The sequence below is a fragment of the Prinia subflava genome, chromosome 16 (assembly GCF_021018805.1).
Source record: "Prinia subflava isolate CZ2003 ecotype Zambia chromosome 16, Cam_Psub_1.2, whole genome shotgun sequence".
In the NCBI taxonomy this organism is placed as follows: Eukaryota; Metazoa; Chordata; class Aves; order Passeriformes; family Cisticolidae; genus Prinia; species Prinia subflava.
The window spans coordinates 14,840,924-14,865,628 of NC_086262.1; the positions used below are offsets into that span (position 1 = coordinate 14,840,924).

Genomic DNA, 24,705 nt, shown 5'->3' on the forward strand with positions numbered 1-24,705 from the left:
CATGCCCCTCATGATCCCCCCAGAAGTTGGAGGTGCATGCCAAAGATCTTTATTGGAGTGGTGGCTATTCCATGGCGTTGGCAGCATGACTGGCCACAGCTGCCACGAGTGCAGCCCCTTTCCCCGAGCCATCCTCTGATAGCAGGAAGGACACATTGCACTTGGGTGCCAGGTCCTTCAGTGTCTTCTGGAGGTTGTTGGAGAAGCTAGGCAGGACAGCAGGGCAGGGTGAGGACTGATGCTCCCACCCTGTGCACACCATGTCTCCCACCACAAACCCCTTCACAGGGCAAGGATGCCATGTGGGTGCCTGCACCCCTGGCCCCACTTACCATGGATGCAGCTTGTACAAGGTGCCATCCACCCCAACAGTGACAGACAGTTCGTCCAGGCCCCGGTTCTCCCGCATCTTCTCCACCACGGCAGCCAAGCCAGCAGCGCAGAGCTGGGCCGCCCGCAGGGACACGGTCTGGCACACCTCCCGCAGCAGCACGGTGTCCTCGAAGCTGGCATCGAGCTCCAGTTCACTCAGGACGGCCTGTATCTGCCGCAGGGGCAGCCCGTTGCTGTTCCAGACCAGGGCCACTGTTAGCAGCAGAGTCCCCATCCCCATCACTGCCCCCATCCCCTAAGCTTCACCCTACCTGTGCCACATCAGTTTAGACTGGCCCCTCTCGGGGGTTTTGATATCCCCACCCCAGGTTCAGGGAACCCACAGGAGCCCAACACTCACAGCTCTACGGTAGAGAGGAACTTGGTCTGGAAGATGTTCCTGGTCTGGAGTTTGGGGCTGAGTTTGCCTTGGAACAAGAGCTGTTTCTCTGTCATTACCATCAGGATCTGACGCACAATCTCGCCCAGGTACATGCCGCTGATGAGCTTCTCAAACCTACCCAAGGTACAGCCTCAGCTAGGCACAGCCTCAGCTAGGCACAGCCATTTGCTCCCAGCCCCCTCAGCCCCAGGGCCTCACCCACCTCTGTTTGCCCGGGTTGATGGTTGTATCATCCACCACCTTGTCGAAATGGGTGAAGAGGTGGTCTAGGCAGCCGTTGTCCCCAAAGGCCCCCCACTCCATGTTGATGCACATACGGCCCTGGTCTCCCTCCACAGTGCCCACGTTCCTCATCTCCTCCATGTAACAGGCATTGGTCCCTGTCCCTGCAGGCCCCATGCTGGTGTCACCTCCATCACACTCCTGGCAGAGGCATGTGGCCATGCCACATAGGGTAGAGGGGTGGTGAGGAGATGGGGGACCTCCTGGATGCAGAGGTGCTCTCACCCACAATGAGGCCAATTTCACATTTGGGGTCATCATAACCACAGGCCATCATGGTTCCCACTGTGTCGTTGACCAGAGCCACCACTTCCATCCCTGCGTGCTGCCAAACAGGAGTTGGGGACACGTGGTCTAGTGGCACCCAGACAGCTCCTGAAGCTGACACTGCCTGGATGCAGGGTGTACCCTGGGGACAGGGACAGGCCACAAGACATTCCCTACCTGTTTGCGCTGGGCAGCCTCCCGCAGCAGCTGGACAACGTCCTGTCCCACACAGCCCGAGGCACTGAAGCCTTTGGTCCAGGTCAGCAGCAATGCCTGCAAGAGTGGCAGGAGCAGGGGCCAGGGCAGCTGTGTCACACCATATCCTGGGGTCCTCCCCACTGTCCTGGTGCTGGAGCCACCCCCTCACCTTATCTAAGCCCAGCTGCTGGCAGGGGAAGGAGAAGGTGAAGCCAAGAGGCAGCATGTCTGTCACTAGGTTCTGCTTCATCTGGAAGTCTATGATGCAGTCAATGATGTGGTCAAAGAGCTGCGGACAGTGGCCATGATCAGCATGGCCTAGGCTGGGGCAATGCTGGGAGGGCCTTTTCCAGCCCCATGGAGAGCAAGTAGGGAGGCAATTGCCCATTCCTGTGCCCCAGCCACAGGTCACAGGTCCTCAGCCTCACCGCCTCGCCCGTGCCCTGCATGATGGCAGCTGGGATGATGTAGATCTCGCTGGCCATGCTGATGCCCTCCTCTTTCACATGCACCACCAGCACACGGAAATTGGTCCCCCCCAGGTCCAGCGCCAGGAAGATGCCTCGCTCTGTGGGGAGCCAGCACAGTGCTTTAGCAGGGCCACAGCCTCCTTGGCACCCCATTCCCAGTGTCCCTGTCCCTTACCAGTGCCATCAGGTGTGTGAGAAACATAGGTGGGCAGCATGCGGACAGAAGCAGTGGCATTGGTCTCCTTACACAGGCCCCGGTCCATCTCCTCCCTCATCAGCGCCTGGACTTTCTCCAGGTCAGCGCGGGTGAGCCGTAGTGGGGCCAGCACCTCGTTCACCTCACGGCGCTGGGCTGCCAGGCGCAAAGCCACTGCTGTCACCATGGCTGCCCCCCGCCCAGAGCCATCTCTAGAGGGCAGAAGGGTGGCCTTGCACTCAGGGGACAGTAGCCTTGACACACTCATCACAATCTCCTCAAACCTGCCGAGAATGAAGAAGATAACATGGGCTGGGTGTCAGGCATCCCACTGGGGTAGCACCCCACTGCGAGCCCTGTGCTCCTCATCACCTGGAGTAGTTCCCGAATAATTCTCCATCCACCCCCACGTTGACCATCAGTGTCTCCATGTTCCGGGTCTGGCACATGTAGCTGAGGATGGCAGCCAGCCCAATGGCATGGAGTGTGGCAGCACGCCCCATCACTGCCCGGCAGATCTGCTGCACCCGGCTGCAATCCCGCTCGCTTGCCTGCAGCCCCAGAAGCTCCAGAATCCTCTTCGCGTCATCTATTCCATCCTCGTTGCTAGAAGGCAGATCACAGCCTTGCAGCACCTGCAGGTCCACCAGCTTGCAGGCCCATTGAACACTCATTCAACACGCCCCATCCTCCCACCCACGGCAGCTCCTGGTGCTCAGACACTCACTTGACGATATCCAGAATATGCTGCATCGTGAACACTCCCTTCTCCTTCAGGACGGCAATATCAGTCCCAACAAAGACAGCTTTCTCAGCGGTCAGGGCAATCAGAGCGTGCCGGACAATCTCCCCCAGGTACAGGGTGCCCACCATCTTCTCAAACCTGTGTGGGTTTGAGCCCACGTGGGAGTCAGTCATGCCTCCCTAGCAAGCCTCCCCTTGGCCCTTTAAGAGCACCCAGGAGCATTGCAGGGAATTTGTGCTTCTGTTGGTGTGGCCTGACATGCTCAGGGATAGATGGGGAGCCTGTCCTTTCTGGGGGAGAAAAAGCACCTCTTCTCCCCAGGGTTGGAAGATTCCACATCCACGCATTCATCATAGGGTGTGAAGACATCATTCAGGGTGCCATCATCCCCAAAGCAGCCCCACTCAGTGTTGACACACATCCGCCCGCTGGTCTCGTCTGCTGTTTCCACCAGGTGTGCCTCGGCCATGAAGCAACAGTTGGAGCCCTTGTCTACGAGAGTGATGGGGCTGAGCACCAGCACAGCACCCCCAGCACCCACCACCACGGCACACGGGGTGCCCAAGTCCCACCTGCAACCATGGCAATTTCACAGGTTCTCCCCTCCGTGCTGCAGGTCATCATGGTGCCCACAGTGTCATTCATCACGACAACAATGTCCACTTGGGAGAGCTGGCCAGAAGTAATTTCAGAGGATTTCCAGACCCTCCAAGGGGACAGCCAATGGCTACCAGTGGCCGTTGTCCCATTGCCTGATCCAGTCCCATTGGCCCCCACCTCCTGCTTATTGATGGCTGACTGCAGCAGCTGTACCACATCCTTCCCCACCACACCACTGCAGCTGAAGCCCTTGGACCAGGAGAGGAGTTCTGCCTGTGGAGAGCATGTGGCAGAGCCATTGACCTCTGGCACCAGGATGGTTCCTCTCCTCACTGCTGCTGTGCTGTGGTCACAGCCTGGGACAGGGCTCTCCCCTCACCTTGTCCAGCTGCGTCTGCCGGCAGGTGAAGGGGAACACAAACCCCAAGGGGATGCGTTCCTCAGGCTTGCTGGTGTCAGAGCTGAAGGTCTCGGCCAGGAACTGGGACACGCATTGCGCAATGAAGTCAAAGAGCTGCAAAGTCATGACTGGGGGTAAGGGCTGCTCACCCTACCAGGTACCCAGGCTGTGGAAGGCAGCCTGGAGCTCTGACACCAGTCCAGAGCCCTCCCGAGCCTCCATGATGCTGGACAGCCCAGCACCAGCCCCATCACCATGCCCTCCTCATACCGCTTCCCCCTCGCCTCGCGTGATGCCCTCTGGCAGGTCAAAGATCTTGTACACCATGTGGGGGCTCATGTTTCCATCTCCGTAGAGGGTCGCCAACAGGATCCGAACCTGGCTCTGGCACAGCTCCACCACCAGAAAGTTGCCCTTCTCTACGGGGGAACAGAGGCAGTGTCAGGCAGAGGCCTTCCCTGTGGCAGGTTTCCTAAAATCTGCTCCTTGCCCTGTCTCAAGGACAGTCACTCACCCATGGGGGATGCTCCTGAGAGCCTGAGACTCTCAGAGAGGCCAAGGGAACAAGCTTCTGGCTACTGCCCCTGCACTGGGGAGTGGCAGAGAAGAAGCTTATGGACTCCATAACTGATCCAAGAGTGGTTTACCCCTCCTCAGCACCCCCAGGGGTGAGTCCAGTGAGGTGTGCAGGGCTGCTGGTAGCAGAACAGTTCATCTCCATGCCTTACCAGTGCCATTGGGAGTGGAGCAGATGTAGGTGGGCAGCATACGCACTTTGGCCTGTGCATGGGTCTGGCGGCTCAGCCCCTTGCACATGTCCTGTATCATGTGGCCCTTCATAATATGCAGCCTCTCCAGTGGGATGCTGAGTGATCGCAGGGCTCGTTGTATCTGGGGATGGTGCATTAGGGCAGAGGTGCAGAGGCAAAGGGCAGGGAACGACTGGAGCAGGGATGGGCCTTACCGGTGTGGTCGGCGCACTATCACGCCGTTGGCTCACGAAGTCCATTGGGATCCTGCACGGAGGGAGGAGGAGTGTCACGCACTCAGCTCTGGCCTGCAGGACACGACAAATGCCTGCCCTTGCCCAGGCACGCAGTGGGGCTGGGGGCCTGTACCCAGCTCTGCTCCCACCTGCTGTCTATGTCCATGCTCACTGAGGGGTCCATATTTTCGTCCCTGTGCAGTATCCTCACACTGCCTCTGCGGTCCTGGAATAGGAAGCTCTGCCCTATCCGGGTCACAGGGCCGAGCTCGGGGGAGGCAGTTGAGGGTCCCCACAAGCTGCAAGAGGCCAGAGGGTGATGTCTCTCCCCTGCAACAACCTGAGGGATCTGGGGAGCCTGCGTGGCCCCAGCCCCACAGCGGTCTCCGCAGGGCAGGAGCCGCTCATCGGTCCACGTACCCGCTGTCCTGCTGCGCCGCGCCCAGATTTCGCTCTGGGTCTGTTCTGTCCGGCCCGCCAGATCGGCCATTTTGGGACCCGGGCCGGGTGCTGCGGCTGCCCATGGCGGCGGGGCAGGGGCCGGTGTTTGCAGCCGGTGCGGGGCAGGGGCTGGTGTGTGGGGGCCGGCGGTGGTCGCGGCCGGTGTGTGGGGCCGGTGGTGGTGGCTGGGGCCGGCGGTGGTCGCGGCCGGTGTGTGGGGCCGTTGGCGGGGGGACGGGGACGGCCCCGGGAGCCGTTGGTGGGGGGCCGGTGCCGGCGTGGGCGGGGCTGTTCCCGCCGCCGTCGCCCTGGCAACAGCCGCGCCCCGCCTCGCCATTGGTCGCCCCCCGCGAGCCGGCCCAGCCGCAGCCAATGGGCGGCGGCGCTCCGGGCCCCACCCGCGGGAGGGGCCGCTCCCCGCTCTCGGCCGGGCGGCAGCGCTGCTCAAAGCCCGGGCTTTAATGAGCTCTGCACCAGCTCGTCCCGTTAATTAAGCACGGGTCGCCCTCCCCTGTTCCCCGCCAGGATGCTCTCGGGGAGCAGATCCCTCCAAGGCCCCGTGCGAGGCAGGCACCGGAGGAGCGGGCGTACAGCCGAGCCACTCGGGGACAGGAAAGCACCAAGGACACGGGGACACCGCGGCCGTGGCTCCTCCGGTCGTTGCATCCATTGACTGCGGCTGTCAGCTGGCACCAAGGTGCCCTCTGCCACTCCCGGCTGGGAACGTTAGTGCTGTGCTGCTGCATAGAGCGCAGGACACTGCAGCTCCCTGCCCTGAGCCCCCCCACCAACCCCAGCTCCGGGAGAGGCCTGGGGAAGTGTGATTTGGGACCCAACGTCTCTGCTGCTCCTCCTCTCCTCCCTCCAGCGCCCTCCCCATTCCCCAGAGAAAGCCAGCAGAGCCCTGCCGTGGTGCTGCAGTTTCATAAAAACATACATAAATATATTTCCATTTCTGTAACAGAGAGCAAAGCTGCACAGGCACCTATAAAACACAGTCGCTTCTCCACCCAGCGCTCCCCGCACAGGTCGTATAAAACATATAAAAGGAGCGCAGGAGACAAAGGCTGCAGGTGAAGCGGGGGTACAGTGCCAAGAAGACCCTCACTGGGGCCCAGGGAGCTGCCGCACTGCCAGCTCCCTGCAGCATTGCCAGTCTCAGAACTTGTGCCTTCTCCGGCGGCAGCCTTTGGTCCGTTGCTGGCTGCCTGCGGGGAGAGCCACGCGTGGCTCTGAGTCCACCACACCGTCCACAGCTTCCAAGGAGATGCCGGGTTTCGCAGGGGAGACATGGAAAGGAAGGTGCTGGAGGGAGATGGGGCTGTCTGCCGATGGCTCCCCATCAGCAGCTGAGAGTGTGGGAGAGGACTGTTGGTCTCCTAATCCAGTGATGGGAGTCCCCGCGTCAGCACCTGCAATAATAGCACACGTCAGCCCTCCTGTGTGAGCCACGGGTGCTGCCAAGAGCAGCTCTCCCCCCTCTTCTCCTGCTGTCTTTGCATCCGTGGAGGGAAGCACTGGTGCATAGACAGGGACAGCAGAAGCCTCCCACACCCCCCAGGACGCTGGACATGTCTTGGTGCAATGGTTCAGAGTACACCCCTCTTCCTGCAAGGGAAGGGCTCTGCTGTGGGTCCAGTGGGCACACATCCAGTGGGTACTGGCAGGAATGTGTGTAGCCAGCTGAGCAATGCTGACAGCCAGCTAAGCCCACAGCCTCCTGCTCTGAAAGAACAGACCCTTCCAAAGGGAATTTGCTCTCCCAGAACAGCCCAGGCTGAGCCAGGACCAAAAAGGGAGAGCTGGGAAAGAGCAGCCCTGACCCAGCCAGGCTGGCATAGAAAGTTTTCCACCTTCAGACTTGCTCTCCGAGAGCTCCAGCATCCTGAGGAGTCCTCTCTCCTGCCTTCCGGTGTCCTGCCAAGGAGAGGAGAGCCACCATCACAGCACTGCCACGAGGAAACCCCTTAGCCAGGATGGCCTCGTGGGCACTTGTTCCCCCAGCCCTCGGTCAGGCTGGGCACACGAGGACTGCTGATCCAGGGCCTCCAGCCATCCACGGGAAGGGCACTGCTCAAGCAGAGGCAGCAGAGAGCAGCTAATCAAGCAGAACCCGGTAAAGAGGGAGGCCAGGGTACAGGATGCCATCCCCAAGCCCAGCCAGCAAGCACAGGGCTGTGATAAATGGGGGTATCAGGGACTCTGACACAGCTGGAACACATCCCCCAGCACTGCATGTCCAAGGGCAGACTCATCCCACTCTGTCCAAGGGTACTGGGGCTTGGTGCTGGAGGGAAGGGTCTCCCTTCAGGGCACAGCCAGACTAGGAACACACCTTGTGCTCTGTCTGCCTCTGGGAAGATGAAGCCATGCTGGTCACACATGCTAGGCGAAGACCAGTTGGCCTGGCTGCTTTGAGCCTCACTAGCCCAGCAAAGTCCCCTCTCCTGGCTGCTTTCTACCCCCAGAACTGCTCTGGAAACCACTGGCATCCTGGCTGTGGCATTGGAGCTGCAAATCACCCCAAAATGGGCCATTGCAGGGAACTGCAAGCCCAACTGTGCCACTAGGAAGCTTTGCAATGGCCCAGCCCATGTCCAGGCTTCCCCAGTGAACTGCCACCCCAGCAAAAGGCAGGGCCAGAGGTAACAGAACCTTGCTGAGCCTTCCCAAAGAGCCCCCTGGCTTCAGCATCTTTCCCCCATACCTTGTGCCTGTGCCTGCTTTCAGGACCCACACACCAGCCAGCTGTGGGGCACAGGGACAAACAGCCCCCACGGAGCTGGTCACATGCAGGAGCAGCCATGCCCTGCAGTACTCTGAACCACACAGTGCTTGGCTGTATCCCAGCCAAAATCATCAACCAGAAATCTCATCATTTGCATCTGAATCCCCAAAGGGCTGAGGTCTGTGATGGATTTAAGGGATTATACAAAACTAAGACATCATGTTGCATCTTCATGCCGTGAATCACATTTCTGAGCACAGGCAAAGCTGCAGCATTAGGGTTTTGCCTGCAGGAGCCAGCAGGAAGGCCTGGAAGGACTCTCTCTGTGCTCCCCTGAGACCACCACAAGCAGGAAAAAGCACAGTGGGGGCTAACACCTGGTGAGTGACTGTGAGGCAGCTGCTACCCACGCTCCTGCCTCCCACCTCCTCTAGCAAGGCACGTTCCCTACACCCAGCACACCTCCACCACACTCCCTCCCCCACAATTCTCCTGGGACACCGCCATTCGCTCCCAGCACTGAGCAATTTCCCCTGCTCTGGCTCTAAAGCCTTCCCTGTGGGAATGGGGCTGTGGATATCCAGATAGGTTTGTCATCCTGATGCTGGCCTCCACTGCACCGACGTTCAGCCCAGGAAGGCTGCAGGACTGAGGCATGCTGGCTGGCAGAGGGACAGCCCTGGCTGCCTGCCCACTGGAGAGGTTGCTGGCAGCTCTGCTGGATTAGCTCACCCCTGGGACTGGTCCATGCTCTTGCAGAGCGTCGTGGGGAGGAGGGCAACGAGTTCTCTGTCCACAGAAGCCCACAGGGACAGGCAATCCTACATCAGGTCAGCTCATCCCTGCCAAGCAGGGAAACAGCTCCTGCTGCCAGCCCAGCCCCACACCCAGAGCAAAGCAAAGGGGATGGTGTGCAGGGTCGCCCCTCACCTTGGCTCTTCGCAGCCTCCTGGTTCCCTGAGCTTGCCTAGCAGCCTGAAGGCAGCTGTCCACGTGCCTCTGATACTGCAGCAGTGGCACCAGTGACTTACAGAGGTAGCACTTCTCACACCTGCCAGGCAGCAAAGGACAGAGCACTGCATTAGGATTCACTCTGCACCGGGCTTCCAGACACCAGTGGTGACTCTCCTCCTCCAGGCCAGGCCACGGAGAAGAGTTGTCACCAAATCCAGTCTCGCTCAGTGGGGTCAGGCTGGCACCAATCGCAAAGACTGAGTGATTATGAGTTTTCCCTGCCTGTTCCTCTGTATCCTGCTGCTGCAGCAGCAGGACAGTAATCAAATCTGCTCATCTAACTATCTCAAACACCACTGATTTCTCCCCAGACATAAAGCACCCTGTCAAAATCTACAGAAATGAAGTGCAAGGGCTTTGCAAAGGGGAGTTAAATTCTGCCTGAAAAGCAAACCAAGTGTGTTAAATCAGAGAGACATTTTACCAGGGCTGGATGAACTTGTCTGACTAGTAAATCAAGCCTTTCTCTGCACTGTCTCCATTTTACATCATGCCATGCAGGGAGAGGAATTGCAGAGTACATGCTCCTGCTGGGGGGTTGGCTCAGCCTGTTTCTCAAAGCCCCTCGTTGGGGTGGAAGATGCTCAGGCTCACGCAGGACAACTGAGTGTTCTTGGGAAGAAGATTATTCCGGGTGAAAGGAGATGAAGGTCAGGCATAGATTTACACAGCTACACTCACTTCCATACCAGCTCTCAGCAGGAACCAAACCCTGCAGAAGAGGACACTGGCTCTTCAGGAGGGAAGCTGCATTCAGGAATGGACTATCTCCAAGAAGAGACAAAGCCCCAGGGACCAGCCCCAGCAACACTGTGTTCAGTTTGATAGTGGTACTCTCTGAGTGAAACACCCCAGGCTCTAAAATGCATATGGAGAGCCCCCATCGAGCAAAACTCTGCAGCACTTTTTCCCGTATTTTCTTTCCAGTCAGTGCTGATTACCCAGATAATGTGTCTAAACAGAAGCTGTCCTCTCTATAATTAGCCTAATTCCATTAGTGATGTTGCCATCCACTGTTTGTAACAGCAAAATTGCTTCCATAGCAGGGATTTTACTGTCAGATCCTCTCTTATGATGCTTTGTGTGGGTGGCAGGAGGAGGGGCTGCATGGAGAGAGATTAAACAAAGCCACTGCTATTCTGAAAGTCTAATTTAATTAAGAATATCACTACAGGTGCCATGTTGACAGCCCCCATGTCCTGGCCTCTTCTTTTCCCAGGGTCACCAAGCTCAAACCTCCCATCAGAAAGTGGCTGAGTTAGCACCGTTTTAGCTACAGCTCCCCCCCAGCAGCCATGCGCCCCTGACCCGTCATGGATTGGGCTGAGAGGAAATCAGTGCAAAAATAAACAATCTGAGAACAGCAAATTCCTCTTGCTTTGGTTTAAATATAGCCAGCATTGCAACAAGAGGCACTGAGGAAAAGCAATTTCTTAGGGAAACACTGTTATAAAGCCAACGGCCAGCGTTTATACAGGAATAAAGACATCCAAAATCAAGCTAGAACAGAAGCACAGAAACAATCTAGGAGCAGGCATACCTACTTACTTGTCAATGTCTAACGATGGTGGGCTGCTTTCACCACTAGCAGCTTTATTTCTTGCTTCTCTCTGACGCCTGGTGAGCACTGGAAGAAAAACAGAAAGGGTTAACAAAACGGGTTACTACCATCCACCCCAAATCATCCTTATATCATGCTCAAATGCACCAAGTTTCCATCACTTCCACTCAAAGCTGCAGCAGAAGTGACGGCAGAGGTGAAGAAACAGAGGGCTGGGACAAGCAGAGTCTTCTTTCCTGCAGAAGAGGTTGCTGGACAAGTGTCCTTTTTTCCTGGGGGGATACTGAAAAATTTACCTTTCCCAGACTGGAGAGCCAGCTGACCATTTCACACCTAACTTGCCAGACAGCTGGATTGACAGTCTGTAGTTCCCAGGCATTTCAGAGCTGATGCACAGCAGTGTGATAGCCTGAGAGCAGCGTTATCCAGCTGCTCTGGCAGCACAGCACTGCTCCCTGCCAAACCAGGCCCTGTGCTCGCTGCAGGGAGGGGCAGTGCCAGCTGTGGGCTCAGGGGAGCACAGAGCTGAGGCAAGGGCTGTGCAGAGGCACTGGACCTTTGATAGAGAGCCTGGCTGGGAAGGGGCACAGCTCACACTGGAAAGGGAAGGTTACAACAATTAGCCCACACTCATCGCTTTCCCACTGCCCACATGAACCGTGGTGATCGGTGCCATTGTCCACAGACAGCCTGGGAGCACCCTGGATGAAGATCTCTAGCAGGAGCAGTGCTGCTCTCTAGAAGCTCCAACACGTGGGCAGCAGTGAGATCCCAGCTGAGCAGCTGATGACGGGTCCCACCATTTCTGTTCCCCCAGCAAGCCCAAGCAGCCTTTCCCAACTGGCTCTGCAGGCATCTGCAGGGAGCACACTGGAGTGTTGTCCCTTTCAGTTGAATTCCTCTCAGCGTATTCCTGTTGACATACCACCAGCAAAGATCCTCAGGGAACATTTCAGATAGCTTAGCTTGCTTCACCAGGGACGTTCAAGACTCCAGCTCCAAAACAGATGTCACAGTAAGCGCTCTCAGGCATGCTGGCTAAGGGGACAACGCAGGGAGCTGTTTTACGGCTTGGTGATACTGCTTCCCATACTCATGAGGAGCAAAGTCTGACTCCAAGGTATAGGCACAACAAACCTGTTACTGTTAGTACATCATGTGTGATAAAGAAAGCAAAGCACAAAATTTTGTGTAGAACAAAGGGAATTCTTCTGAGTTTTGGCAAAACCCCATTTCCAGAGTGTTGGGCAACCCCAATATCTATCCACAATGCAACACAGCCTTCCCTTTTGCAGCAATCACTGATGTGCAGCTACAACCAGCAATGTACTGTGAAGCGCTCAGGAGCTGTTGGGGCTGACAGGAGACAACCATGCTGAAGAAACAAGCTCAAGCGTTTCCTAGGATGTGGGCATTGTCTCGTAGGCGATGACTGATACCAACAGCTCATTGCTCACAGGCACTAAAGAAAACATCTCTCTTTAACAGCCTGGCCCAGATATGAAGTGGCAGCCTGACTAGGAAGACTGGTAACAATGGCCACCCACCCCCAGCCATCCAGCCTCCCAAGAACTCAACTCAACTCAATATCTGTACTTGACAGCGTGGTGAGAACTGCTCTCCAAATCAGTATGATCGTTAATATTCCTTAACGAGCCTTGTGCACCAGCTCAGGTGTTAATCAGTTCTATTTTCTTCCAAAAGCCGTGAACACATCTGGCATAATGGGCCCATTAGAGATGTCTGGGACTAGCTCTGCAGCTGCCCAGGAGGAGACCCTCAGCTGTGCTGCTGAAAGAAGCAGCAGAGTAGAGAGAATAGGGCCAGCTGGGGAGGCACAACCCCTGCCAAAACATGCTGGTTGCCCCCAAGAAGGGGGTTCAGAACACAGGAAAAAAACTTGCCACAGGCAAAATCCCCACCATAGAGCAGTGGTGACCTGCTTGTGTAAAAGGAGCCTTGTAACTCTCCTAAAATGCAATGCTCTTTGCTGGGTCAGACAATACTCTGTGGCCCGAGAACAACCTTTTCCCTTGCTCGGCATTTCTTCTGGCTGACAAGTCATTCTTGGCCTGTTTGGCTCCAATATTCACCCTGGGGAAGAGCAGCAAACCTTGCCCAGGATGGCCTTGCTATCAGCACACTCAGCCCGGGCACCTCCTGGGGCTGCCAGGTCTGGCTGGCACATGGAGCTGCGAGGTCAGAGGCACTGAGCTCCTCACCTCCCTGCTCAGCCCTCCTGCAGTCCGATCCACTGGCTCCCTGTGCTCACTACCAGCTGTGCCACTTCCCTGCAGGATCTATCAGTGTCTGCCTCATGGCATCTTGTCCCTTCTCAGAAGCCATGCAGTTCTCCTCTGCTCCCATCTCATTACTCTTTCTGCTGTATCAGTGCCACTTCTACTGATGTCAAGAGCTTTTTAACGGCACCAGTGCCGCTGCTGAAGACTGACAGCTGCATCAGGACTGCATTTGAGCCTTTGGGAGGAAGGGATATACCAAATCCTCATTTTCCTGGGCTCGCTTGGGAACTGAGAATGTCGGATGCATGTAGATGGAGGGTGAGAGGCATCGAGTATGTCACAAAGCCCAAGAGTATTTGCTGTTCTCACCTGCAGCCAAGACTCAGTTCCAGACTGAGACCAGCGGATCCCTGCGCTGGCAGCAGCAGCGGGCGATGGACGTGGTGACTCCAGCAGAGCCCTCTCACACAAGTGAGCCCCTTCAGCTGAGTGCATGAAGAAAGAGGGAGCTGGCACAGAAATTCCACAGCTCCACTCATTCACTTGGAATTAACATCGATTACTGAGCTGGAAACCCAGGAACTCAGCCCTCCCCAGCCTGGTGGAGCAGCTAACACAACATCAGGCTCTTCTTTTTTATTTACTCAGATCACAGGAAAGTGGAAATTCATGATAAGATTTTCATGCTGCCCAGGTATGTGGTGGTCTGGGCATCCAGCCAGGGTGACCATGTACGTAGGGGAAGCGACTGTAGCTCATCTTGCCCAGCTGCTCATTTGAAAACTTGCCCTTACTTATCAGCCAGACTGAGCTGGCCTCCCGAGACCTAAGACAGAGACTTCGGTGCATGATTAGAAGAAGGAAGAAGAGAAGTAAAACCAGCAAGAACCCATCCTTTTGTAGTATTAAAATGAAAACCATTGACAGCTGCAGTTTGCAGGACTGCAATTCTAGAGACATCAGGAGTAAGTCCAATTAATAAATCTGAAGACAGACTGGGAACCCCTGACCCAGTGCACCAAAGGAAAACTGAAGCTACCTTTTCTTAACAGATCAGGTCATGGCTTAGAGGGCAGAACTCTGACTTGCTCTCACACAAGGCTGTTGCTGTGCTCCCAAGGAAGCCAGCAGCCAGCCAAGAGCACACAGTGCTGCAGCAGTAGAAAACAGCTTCTGGACCCACACAGGAGCTGGCATTTGCTTCAGAAGACAGTTCTCTCACATCTTTTTTCTCCCCATGCATTAGCTTTACCTGTGGATGTTGCACTAGTGGTGGATGCCAAAGTAACAGCCCTAGAAACAGAGTCCTTTTGTACCTGCACAGCTGTGCCAGGCTACTGTCTGGCCTCTGCTCAGAGCTGAATATCATCTCTGCCTATTCAACCCAAATCCCACAGTCTAGTCCAGCAGCTGGGAGCCCTCTGGGCGACAGTTGCCTTCCAACAGCTGTTGGAAACTGGCCTGAGGTGCCCCACAAGCCAGAGCCCCACGGGCAGGCAGGATTCTGCCCAAGCCCAGGAAGCACATGGTACTGCAAAGAGTCTAGGTGCAAACAACACAGGTATCTTAGACTGTTATGGCTAATAGAGCCTGGTCTCTACAGGGAAAATACTAGAATAACTGGCAATAGAAAACTCAAATTACTGTGATTTTGTCCCAGACCCATTGCTCTGCTTACAGCCAATATTGCAGAGCAAAATCCCTTTTATTCCAGGCTGGTTTTCTTACAGGGGGATTGTTCTGAACAAGCCAGAACAGCAGAGTAGCAATTCCAAAATAACTACCCTTACAAACATCCCCAAGGAGACTAGCCTGGAAGCAGAATGGAGAGGCCAGTGTTGAACTCTGTCCTGCTGAAAGCCAAGACCAAAGAAAAGAACAAATTCCCTTGCACTGCCAAAGAATTCAAAGCCTTTTCCTGATCACAGTCGGGATTCCCCAGGATCAATGGATACACTCACAGTCCAGCCACACCAGGGACCAGAATACCACAAGGCCAAAGACATTCCTGCTAAAAAGCACACTAAAAATTCTGCTAAAAATTTTGTAACACAAATAAGACCTTTATCAGTCTTGAGGATGGGAGAGGAACTATGATAATTTGTGATTTGCCTGAGCCAAATGCTTTGCATCAGTAGCTGGGTTGTGCCTGCAGAGACAACCTTCCACCAAAATTAAGTACCAGCCAGTATCAGCCTCTATTCTGGCTCCTGTTATCTTGACAGGACCCATGTCATATCCCCAAAGATTTAGTATAGCAGGAACCTTTTATTTTAAAATGACATCAACTCTGCATTAAGATTACTTGGTGAAACTTCCTCTCGCTAGAGGAATGCAGAAGTTACAGTCTTGTACTAGCTCTGATTTGCTCAAATTGCTTAAATATCATAGATTTAGGTTGCATTTAACAACCCAGTATGTAACTGAAAATTATATATTCACAGCCTGAAAAGTTAATCTTATTACAAGCTACTACTTTGATATTACCTTGACATTGTGGTAACACAGATTTTACATTTCGAGCAGCAGCTAAAACATAACTTACTGAATATGTTGATAACCAACCAGTGTATTTGTTCACTTAAGCTCTACAAAGGTTGGCTATGGAAAACTGATATGAAAAAGAATACAAAGAGGATTACTGTGGGCATTCTGACTGTGCTTCTATGCCTCACTCTTCACATGAAAAAGAAAAATCCACACTCCCAGATTGATAGTTATCATTTTGCAATTTTAGTGAAACAAGAGGGAAACTTTTCTGCAGTCTCTGCCACCCAAACAGGCCATGTCAGACTTCATGCAGAGCACAGGCATTCTTGGAGTAGTACAGAACATTCTCCCCTCTCAAGAGCCCTGAAGGACAATTGCCCACACGATTCAAGCCTTCCATTTTCTACCACAGCCACATTCTCTGCAGGTCCTCAACAAAGCACACAATAGACACATCTTATAAGTACTGCTTGAAGCATCCAGGACTAGATCCTGGGGTAATATTCAGGAGCTGATAATGTGGTGAATTATTGTGTGAAGTCAATCAGAAATGATGTCTCTGTGCAGGAGGTGCTGGTCATACCAGAGCCTCCAATAACACTCTCCTGAACAGCGTGGAGATGGAACAAGGCAGAGTGAACAAACCTCCCCATACGCCAAATATCCTGAGAGAAACAAGACTGCAGCACCTGCCTGCCAAGTAACAACAGGGAAGGGGGGTGAGCATGAGGAGCAAACACGTGGAAGCAGCACTTGGCAGACCTGGAGAGTCCTGGGCAGGCTCCGGCGCCGCGATGCCGTTGCAGTACATGGCGTGCACCTCGATCTCGTCTGCTGGGAAGCCGTGGTCACACAGCGGGCAACACACACGGGCAGCAGCTGTAGGACTGCACTCAGTCCTGCCAGCATCTTCATCCCCACCAACCTAAGGAAGAAGAAGAAAAATTAGCCAGACAGGGCTGTTTCTCGTTCTTTGCTTAGGTGCAGAGCTCCATGCTGTCTGGTAGCTACTCATCCTCCCCCAGACTCAGATTTTCTTGGAAAGTTTTATTCTTCCTTCATCACATAGCGCTCAGAAATAACACCACTGGCTGAATAAATTGCACTGCACTAATAACTAATTCTTCTTGCAAAGGCAACATGTCCTTCTGAATCATGGTGAAACTCCCTGCACAGCCATGCACACCGTTTAAGGCAAACATCACCTGCACTACAGTGGAAAAAGAGCAAAGCTCCCATTAATCAGGAAATCTCAGAACCGAAACTGATGGAAAATTCATGGGGCAAAGCAAGAGTTCAACACCTGACTTGTGCTCATCAGTGTCTGGACATGATCCGTGCTACACAGGCAGCATTGTCTGGGAACACAGCTTCCCCCAGGATGAAAGGAGGCTGCTGTGGTGTTAGGAAGCTTGAAGAGATCACTGGAAGCTCCTCCTTTATAGAGGAGGTGGCTGGAGCAGTCATGAGAGGGGACACCGATCAAGGAGAGAGGCAATACCATTAAAAATCTGTGTCACACAAAATTATTAGCAGAGGCTTTTCGCCAGGGCACAATGTCACAGCATGTGTACGTTCTCAGGGTGCCATTACCACTTACAGACACTCTCTTTTTGCATTGGTCACACAGCTGCAAAGGTGCTCCACTACCAATCCACAGAGATCCAGCCTGCTCCCTATGCCACAGACATTCCCAAATGCAGCAGACTGCAGCTATCTCACTCATAACTGCATCTCTGCCTAGTCAGGCTTGCTGTAAGATTTTTTTCACATTTAAGAAAAAACCTTCCCCTCCCCACGATGCTTAAAAAAAGCTATTTAAATATTAACCATGTAGAGAAACCTATAGAAAAATAATATGGGAGAGGTTTCTGTTCTTAGAGCTAAGCAGTGACATGTAGACAGTGTGCAGCAAAACTGCTGTCTGGTTCCCTCCAACAGTGTCATTTCAGGGAAGCAGTAATTGGGGTCAGCCAAGATGCTCTGTGCCACTGGAGCGCTTTGCTGTATTACTTGGTTTATTACTTCCTTTCCCAAATGAGGATCTGATCCTGATTTTTATGTCCTAAAGGGAAGGAGGGTGCTTTGACCCAGAGGAGCTCTGACAAAAATTGCAGGACTGGGCCTCAAACTGATATTCTGACTCTCAAAATGCATTTCTCCCTGACACCAGCTGAAAGGCTACAACAGTGAGCCCCAGGAACATCCCTCATTCCCAGGGAGGCTCTCTGCCCTGAATTTCTGCAGAGTTCCTCCAGCCAAACACAGTCTGCTGAAGAACATCACTTACATTAACACTCATACCCCTCTCTCACATTTCAGTGTCATTACATCTTGTGAAGTCCTCACTGTGGGGCATCACACTGAAGAGCCATAAAAAACAAGATGTGTCAAATGTGAATGATCAGATCAAACCTGCACTACACAGACAACACACATAAAAAATATGATGGGAAAAGCAGCAGGCACTGCTCCTTCTAGCTGCCTTTTTTAAAGCAATCTTAGGAGATCACCAATTCTGCACACTCTGCCCGCCTACATTCAGTGGTAAATTACTAATTTTAAATGGAAATGCAACATTCTGTAACAAAAGACTGCTTGTACAAAACCTTGCTGTAACAGTCTGGAAAACCTCAACTGCAGAACCAATCACCCCTGTCAGAGCCAGAGACAGTTGCCTCTGCTTTTTAACAGAGGAAATTGCCTACAAGACATAGCACTTGCAGCCAAGAGCAATGCTAGAGGCTGAGCTCAACAAGTCTCCTGTGTCCTGGCTCAGCATCTGCTAGGAAGAAGTCAGTCCCAGTGGTCTCTGCTTGGCTCCTGCAAACCACTGATGCCATGGTGGCTGTTTCTGCTGTTTTCCTTGCAGGGCTGTGGTCTCTGGTCTGGGACCTGCTGCCAACCATAATTTTGTCAAACAATCTCCAGGAACCCGCTCCCCACCACCTTGTGCCACCCAGGCCAGAGGTGTGAGACACAGGGCACTCTCTGCAAAGCATAAGAGGATGGGGCAGTGTCCTGGCCACAGCCAAATGGGTCATGAATGTGCTTTGGTGGCCAGCCCAGGACTGCCTCTCTCCTTGCTGCAGTCCCTAATTGACTGAGCAGTGCTTGGAGATACCTGCAGAATGAAAGGCACACAAGAGCAGAAGATGGTTTATTAAGAGGCCTGTGAGAATGAGACACTGGAACTGCAGACGTGCTGTACAAGCTGCAAGCTCCCAGAATGAGCTTTCCACAAATGAATCCTCTTGTCAAGAGCTGTACGATTCTGTATTCATGTACCCTGCGCCAGAGGAGTACTTGGCAACCCCTTTGATATCGCTCTCAAATTAATAGACAAAGAGAGTTTTATCAGAAGCAGGAACTGAAGTCAGATGTTGGTTCAGTGACAGCTGCAAAGCAATTGCTGTGCAGGTGTGACAACACGGGGAAAGGGGCTGCACACAGCTCACATCTGCAGCAAGAGGTAAGAGGATGGCCCTGCCACTGATTTGCTATTGCTACTAACTATTACTGCACAAAACTTAAGATTCTCAGACTAGGGACACTCTGCTTGGCCTGAAAACCACTGCCAGCCTTCAACACTTCAAGCACATCTTTACACCAGTCTGATCTCTGGGTGAAGCTCTCCTCTTAGCCTCTTGGATATGGTGTGTAGAGAGCAAACTGGAGTTCAGAGCACTATAAAAGGGAAAAGCAGGTGACAGCACAAGTGACTGAGGTTTACTTAGACTCCCCTTAATGCTCCTGGGGTCCCTCTGCATTGCTGAGCATCACAGCTTGTACCCCTGAGCATGGGCAAGCAACAGCACTGCCGCCCACGCTGATGGCATCCTCCAGCTCGGCAGCACTGGGATATAAAAGAACGGGCTGGAATTGATAACAGCTCTCCAGCTATAGGAATGAAAGGCTTCAGAAGCAGCTGCATGCAGTCCCCAGCCAAAAGGGACAGGAGATATGAAGCAGTAGAGAAAAGCAAAGAGGGAACTGTTTGTGAGGATCCAAACAGCAGAAGTCCAAGCTTCCAGCTACCTAAAGGGAAATGCCAGCACAACTCAGCTGAACCAAGGTCTAAAAGGCAGGACTGGAAACAGGACCCTTCAAGCACTTTTACCTGCAAAGGTGCACCTCTGCTGTCTGAACAGAGCTCTCCTCTCTCCTCCTCAACAGCTTCCAGTGGACTTGGCTGTGTCTCTGCAGAAAAACACCTCCAAGTCAGCACAAGTTTGCAATCCCCAACTACCTCCTCACTTGTTGATGTAGCTTAGTCCTTAACGCTTTTTAAGAGTTTTCACAGTTTCAAAACATTCTTTAGACTTGCCACAAATGTTATCAGACAAAGTGTAACAACACAGCCAGATGAGGGGTTAAAGTCACAGCATGGTAGTGTGAGGATAAAGGCACTGCAGCTTTGTAGCTTCATGGGGAGTGAGATTAGACACAGGGAAAGTGCGTGGGACACTTGCTGGGATGGAGACAAAGCAAGAATAGAGCTGCTCTCACATTGAGAAAAGCAGAGCTCCCATTCCATGGTCTGTCTCACAGTCACACCTTCTTTAGACCTCCAATCTTCATTTGCAACAAAATATGCCCCCAAGCACCACCATGACCTATCCTTACTACAGCTGCTTGTGAACAGGAGCAGCCTCTTCATTATTTTTCTCACTTAAAACCCTGGACCAGAAAATCTTAAACATGGTAGGAGAGACCAAGGAAGAAAAACTCCTTAGTCCCAAACATGTTTAATTAATGTAAGACAAAAATTATTTCAGCTCTCATGCTTTGCACATTATCTTGATACTGGAAAAAAGTGAAAATCTGATTGCATTGCAGAGACACCTTGTTTTGAGTGATCTCTCCATGTCCAATGCACATCCAGGTGTCTCTTCAGCAAGTCTCCGGCAATCCCTATCACAGAACTGTCTTAGAGGAAATGGGTCCAAAACTAGGGCCTCAAACTAAATTACCTGAATAATTTTAGCCTTGAAAAATGGAGATGGGAAAGAAATCTCATTTTGTTCAAATAACTTGAAAATTCTCTTTTCCCTGAACTTCCTGAGCGTGTAACTTTCAGTACAAAATTCATAACAGTCTCAAGTGCCTCTTACCTGGGCAAACAGAGATCTCTTCTTCAGCAGAGTTTTCTGTGGCAGTATCTGGGCTCCTTTTACTGCCAAGTGGGGTCATTGTGGAGATGCTGTTCAAAATATAAATATAACATGAATCTCCAGTCCAGTAGGTGTGAGGAGACCTGCCTTTCTCACACAGTTCAGAACAGCAGATGATGCCATAATTTCCAAGTGGTCAATATCTGACAACCAGAAATGACCAGGATAACAGCAAAATATGGGTCTAAAATGCCATCCTAAGCAAAAACCCCAAAGGGAACATTTTTTTTCTTCTATAAAGGCAGAAAGGGTCATTATCTCTTGTCAAGGAAGCAAAAATACCTGCTCACAATTGTGGGACTCTGTGGGAGAAGATGTGGGAGTTATGCAGGTACCAGCACTGTGCCTCTTTCTGACTGGGGAAGGAAATCCTCACAGGAGAAGGACAGACCTGCTTTATCCCTCACTTTCCTCTCCCTCCTCACACTGCTCATTTTCTCCCTTATCCCTGTGCATGGCATCCAGAAGCAGCATGGATGTGACACAAGGCATTTTCTCTGCAGCAAAGTCCTTCCAGCATTAGTCCAGTGGTTCCTCGGAGGAGCACCCAGCACTGCTCCTCTCATTTTGACCTTTGGATTCCTCCTTTTTTTTCCCCCCCACCTCACTGCACGGTGTCTTTCTGACACAGGCAGGCATTGCTGAGTAAGTCTGGCACCCATGCTGACACACTCTGCGCCTTGCGTGGCTCTCTGATTAGTCTGATCAAGTATGCAAGAACACACTTTAAAAACATGAGTCCCCGCACTGACAAACACAAGATTTATTAAGCTCAACCACAGGCCTTAGAGAAGAGAGAACAGCCACTGCTGATTTATGATAAATAACAAAATTCTGATAGGAAATCACAAGTGGCTTTTCTCTCTAAATAAAGCATCTCAAAGCATTTGTTATGAATCCAGGCTGAGCGTGTTTTACTCTGTGTCTAACATCAGGGCTCTCTTCAAAAGAACTCACACAAAACAACTTGCTATGACATTTATAAAATGGGCTAATCAATTTGAAGTCAAACCACATTTCTTGCTACACCAACTATCTCCTGGTAACAAAGCCTATAATCATTTATTAAAACCCCAATCTTCCATGCTCTGTACAAAGTGTGGAACAAGCTGGGAGAGCAGCCCACAGAAAGCAAAGCAATTTCTTCACAGGACTGGCACTTCCTAAACTGCTCCACTCTCTCCAGACAGCTCAGAGACATGTTTTCCTATTAAATGCTGCAGAGGCCAGCCTGTTAGGGTGCCTGAGCCATACCCAAGAGAGGCCTGTGCTGGCAAATTACCAGGAGCCAGATGGCAACACTTAATGTGCACAAAACTGCAAAGACTGCAGCCATTTCTTGCCTTGCTGCAGATGTTCCAGCTGCTCGAGGAGCGGCCACCACATCCAGGTGCATCCCACCCCAAGGCGGGCAGCCAGGAGCTGGGGGAATGTCCCAGACTAACCCCACCAGCTACAATAAAAGGAAAGAGGTCCCTCTCCTTTCTTATCTTTCTTTGCTGGGCTCTCAGGCCCTAAGCAGGCAGGAGGCCAGTGCTGCGGAGCGCACACCTCGCTGCCTTCTACGCAAGCTCAGAGCTCAGCTGTCACAGGCTCATCAGCCCCGGCAGCAGCGGCAGCTGCAGGTTCCTCCTGCTCCCCAAGGCAGGTTTTAAGCTTGTTAGAAAGGTGCAAGCAAGAGGGATTTTCATACTCTGCATATTGATATTAACTGCTCAGGCCAAATGCTTTTAGATCAGAGGAAAGTTGGCAGTTTTGTTCCAAAGCAGGTTTAAATTATAAAACCCAGCAAATTAAAAACATGACATTATCTGGCCTTTCTTGTAACTTACTCCCTGAATCCTCTCCCATTTGTCCTTCTTCTCCATAGCCTTTGCTGTGGAATTGCATCCCACAGGAAGGAAAGGCAAAAAAAAAGGAAAAGAGGAGTAGGCTTAAATCTGAAGAAAATCATGTTGACTTGCCCCACACCTGTCATCTGCTGAAGTGGCTTTTCTGGAGCACTGCACTCTATCTTTGGCTGATAGGCAGTGCCGTCTGGCTTCCTCCTCCCTGCTTTCCTCTTCAGCAGTAAGGCAAGAACATAAAAATACACACAGAAATCCAGTAAACCCTTCCCCGCGCTGCCTGTGCGCCTTCCCCGACAGACACGTGATGGCATCGCTGTAAGTCACCTCCAGCTCCCCATGGCTTTATTGCACCATGTCACAGGAGCTTCAGAGGGCAAGGGGCAACTCCTTCAACTTGTACAAGAATGCACCTTGCACTTCTTATAAAGTAACAACAGCAACTGATCCCTGTTCCTCAGCTGTGCCCCACCTCTCCCATGCTGCTCCAAAGGCATTTATATTTCCAGGGATACTTAACAGCAGTGACTGCAGCCAGCCTTTCCAGCAAGCCCTGCAGTGAGCTGTGGTGGAACTGAACCCCAAAATACTCCAGGGAGAGTGGAATATCATTAGAGAGAACCTTTGAGCCCCACACTCTGAACACCCTACTCACCTCTGTGCAATTTGCATGGGTTCCCCATCTTCAGGCACATCCTCTGCAGGCAGCACCTGGGAGGGCTGGAAAGGAAAATTCTGGTGTTATGTAAAACAATGTGCACAGCTGACTGGGGTCTGCTGGGTCATTGGATTCTGTCCATGGCATTGCACCCAGTCTGCTGTATATTTTTATCTGAAAATAGCTCAGTATCCATCCGGAACAAGTCAGCTTTTTTTCCTCCATCCCTCCTTTTGGCAAGGTAGTCCCTATATTAAAGCCTGGCAGTCCTTTTTGCTATCTTGCTGCCTAGACATGTTCCTGGACAGTCCATGCCCATCCTCTCCTTCCAACATTGCCCATCATCTCTGCCTGTTCTCAGCAGCCACCTGAATGTATTTGTAGGCAGCAACCATAGCTTTTCTCCACCTCCACCTGTGCTGAGCTTGAAACAACCAAAGGTTTTTAGTGACCTCTGCATTCTCCCAGGTACCCTAGCAGCCCTCACCTACTCCACTTTAAAACTTATTTTCCTGAGCCAGAATGACCTGATCAACTGGTACAGCTAATGCTTGACCACGAGAAGCGCTTTTCTGAAATTTCCTAGAGATAAAATCTGTTGCATTTTTCTTGCCTGGGAAATCAGCTGTCCCATCAAAGGAAGGGAACAGATTAACCTGTACAATCTACAGCTGGAAAATCTGTGTGCATTTTATCCCATTTTTCATTTAGCTCTATGACTCCACTTGTTCTTTCCTTTATAATTTGTTCAAAAGCCTTATGCACTGCCGAGGTCAGGCTAACATGCCAGTCATTACCCACATCCCTTTCTTCTTCTGCAGTGTACACGTTACACTTGCTATCCTCTAATCATGTGGAATTACAACGGTTTATTAGCAGTCCTTGAGATCAGGCCTACAATTTCTCATGCTAGGTCTCAAAGAAACCCAAGGAGTTTTCCTCCCCCTTCCCTGAGTCTATAAAATGCTATGAACTTGATTTCCACCAAAGGTTTCAACTTCAATCAGCTCCACTCCTGGATATACTTCCCCAGCAAGCTCCAAATCAAGGCCTCTCCTGTCAAATTTGCCTAACTTGACTCCAACCCCCAAATATCCTGTTTTATCTATGCTTTCTTTACTTCTTTGCAGCCTAGCTCATCATTAACATAAAATACCACACCTCCTCTTTTATTTTTATTTGTCTTTGTCCTCAATTGTGCATTGCTTAGCAATGCCTCTGCCCTGGTCATGAATGCTCATCCATGTTTCTGTCTTCCCTTGTACATCTGTTATAAAAGATGGCACTAATTCAGGTCACCAGACTCTAAATCTCCAGAATTGGGTCTTTTCCCTTTGAATCTTTTAAAGACCAAGAGTCCCCTAACCTTATCTGAAAGGCTCTGAAGAAATTGATTCTATTAGCCCTGAAGTTTGTTAGTGCAGGTTCACAGGCTGTGAGATCTCCCAACAACCAGGATTTGCTCTCTGCAAACATCCCCTGGCTGTGGGAGGCAGTGGCAGCAGTTGACTGCCAGGGTGGAAGGTTTGTGCCCATTCCAGGTGAGGGTCTCAGGGCAGGAGTACAGGCAGCCTCCCTCAAGCACATCATTTGCACCTTCATTCACACATGGCATGAGGCCATGCCCTTTT

General features: G+C 52.1%; 2 protein-coding genes across 8 annotated transcripts in view; both read right to left on the reverse strand.

The window, feature by feature from the left end:
* Nucleotides 1-33: 33 nt before the first annotated feature.
* Nucleotides 34-5,648, reverse strand: HK3 (hexokinase 3). 2 transcript variants are annotated; one of them, XM_063413318.1, is made up of 20 exons: nt 5,339-5,647; nt 5,068-5,217; nt 4,898-4,949; nt 4,662-4,824; nt 4,204-4,352; nt 3,913-4,047; nt 3,711-3,806; nt 3,506-3,605; nt 3,242-3,425; nt 2,916-3,071; nt 2,561-2,794; nt 2,168-2,472; nt 1,951-2,090; nt 1,692-1,811; nt 1,502-1,597; nt 1,283-1,382; nt 978-1,161; nt 734-889; nt 333-566; nt 34-206 (listed from the first exon to the last, which is right to left on the reverse strand). In XM_063413318.1, exons 1-20 carry the CDS (start codon nt 5,440-5,442, stop codon nt 65-67), a joined length of 3,000 nt encoding a protein of 999 aa, XP_063269388.1. In that variant the 5' UTR covers nt 5,443-5,647; the 3' UTR covers nt 34-64. The 2 variants fall into 2 exon arrangements, with proteins under 2 accessions (XP_063269388.1, XP_063269387.1); XM_063413317.1 differs by having other exon boundaries at nt 3,506-3,806; nt 5,339-5,648.
* Nucleotides 5,649-6,269: 621 nt separating this feature from the next.
* The window catches only part of UIMC1 (ubiquitin interaction motif containing 1), a 39,775-nt gene continuing 21,339 nt past the window's right edge, over nt 6,270-24,705 (reverse strand). For 2 of the 6 annotated variants that reach the window (XM_063413728.1, XM_063413727.1), the window contains exons 6-13: nt 23,072-23,136; nt 20,510-20,598; nt 19,516-19,595; nt 16,158-16,320; nt 10,650-10,728; nt 9,018-9,138; nt 7,213-7,276; nt 6,270-6,771 (exon numbers count right to left, since the gene is read on the reverse strand). In XM_063413728.1, coding sequence (XP_063269798.1) covers nt 6,518-6,771; nt 7,213-7,276; nt 9,018-9,138; nt 10,650-10,728; nt 16,158-16,320; nt 19,516-19,595; nt 20,510-20,598; nt 23,072-23,136 — 915 coding nt within the window. In that variant the 3' untranslated portion in view covers nt 6,270-6,517. Of the gene's footprint in view, nt 6,772-7,212; nt 7,277-9,017; nt 9,139-10,641; nt 10,729-16,157; nt 16,321-19,515; nt 19,596-20,509; nt 20,599-23,071; nt 23,137-24,705 lie in introns of those variants that run through there. The other 4 variants (XM_063413730.1, XM_063413729.1, XM_063413731.1 and 1 more) reach the window with 4 other exon arrangements.

Coding starts and splice junctions, on each gene's coding strand:
- HK3 (XM_063413317.1), bottom strand. CDS start 5,442: ATGGGCAGCCGCAGCACCCGGCCCGGGTCCCAAAATGGCCGATCTGGC. Junction 3,072..3,241: donor TCCAACCCTGGGGAGAAGAG/GTGCTTTTTCTC, acceptor AAACCCACACAG/GTTTGAGAAGATGGTGGGCA. Junction 1,383..1,501: donor AGGCTGCCCAGCGCAAACAG/GTAGGGAATGTC, acceptor CCTGTTTGGCAG/CACGCAGGGATGGAAGTGGT.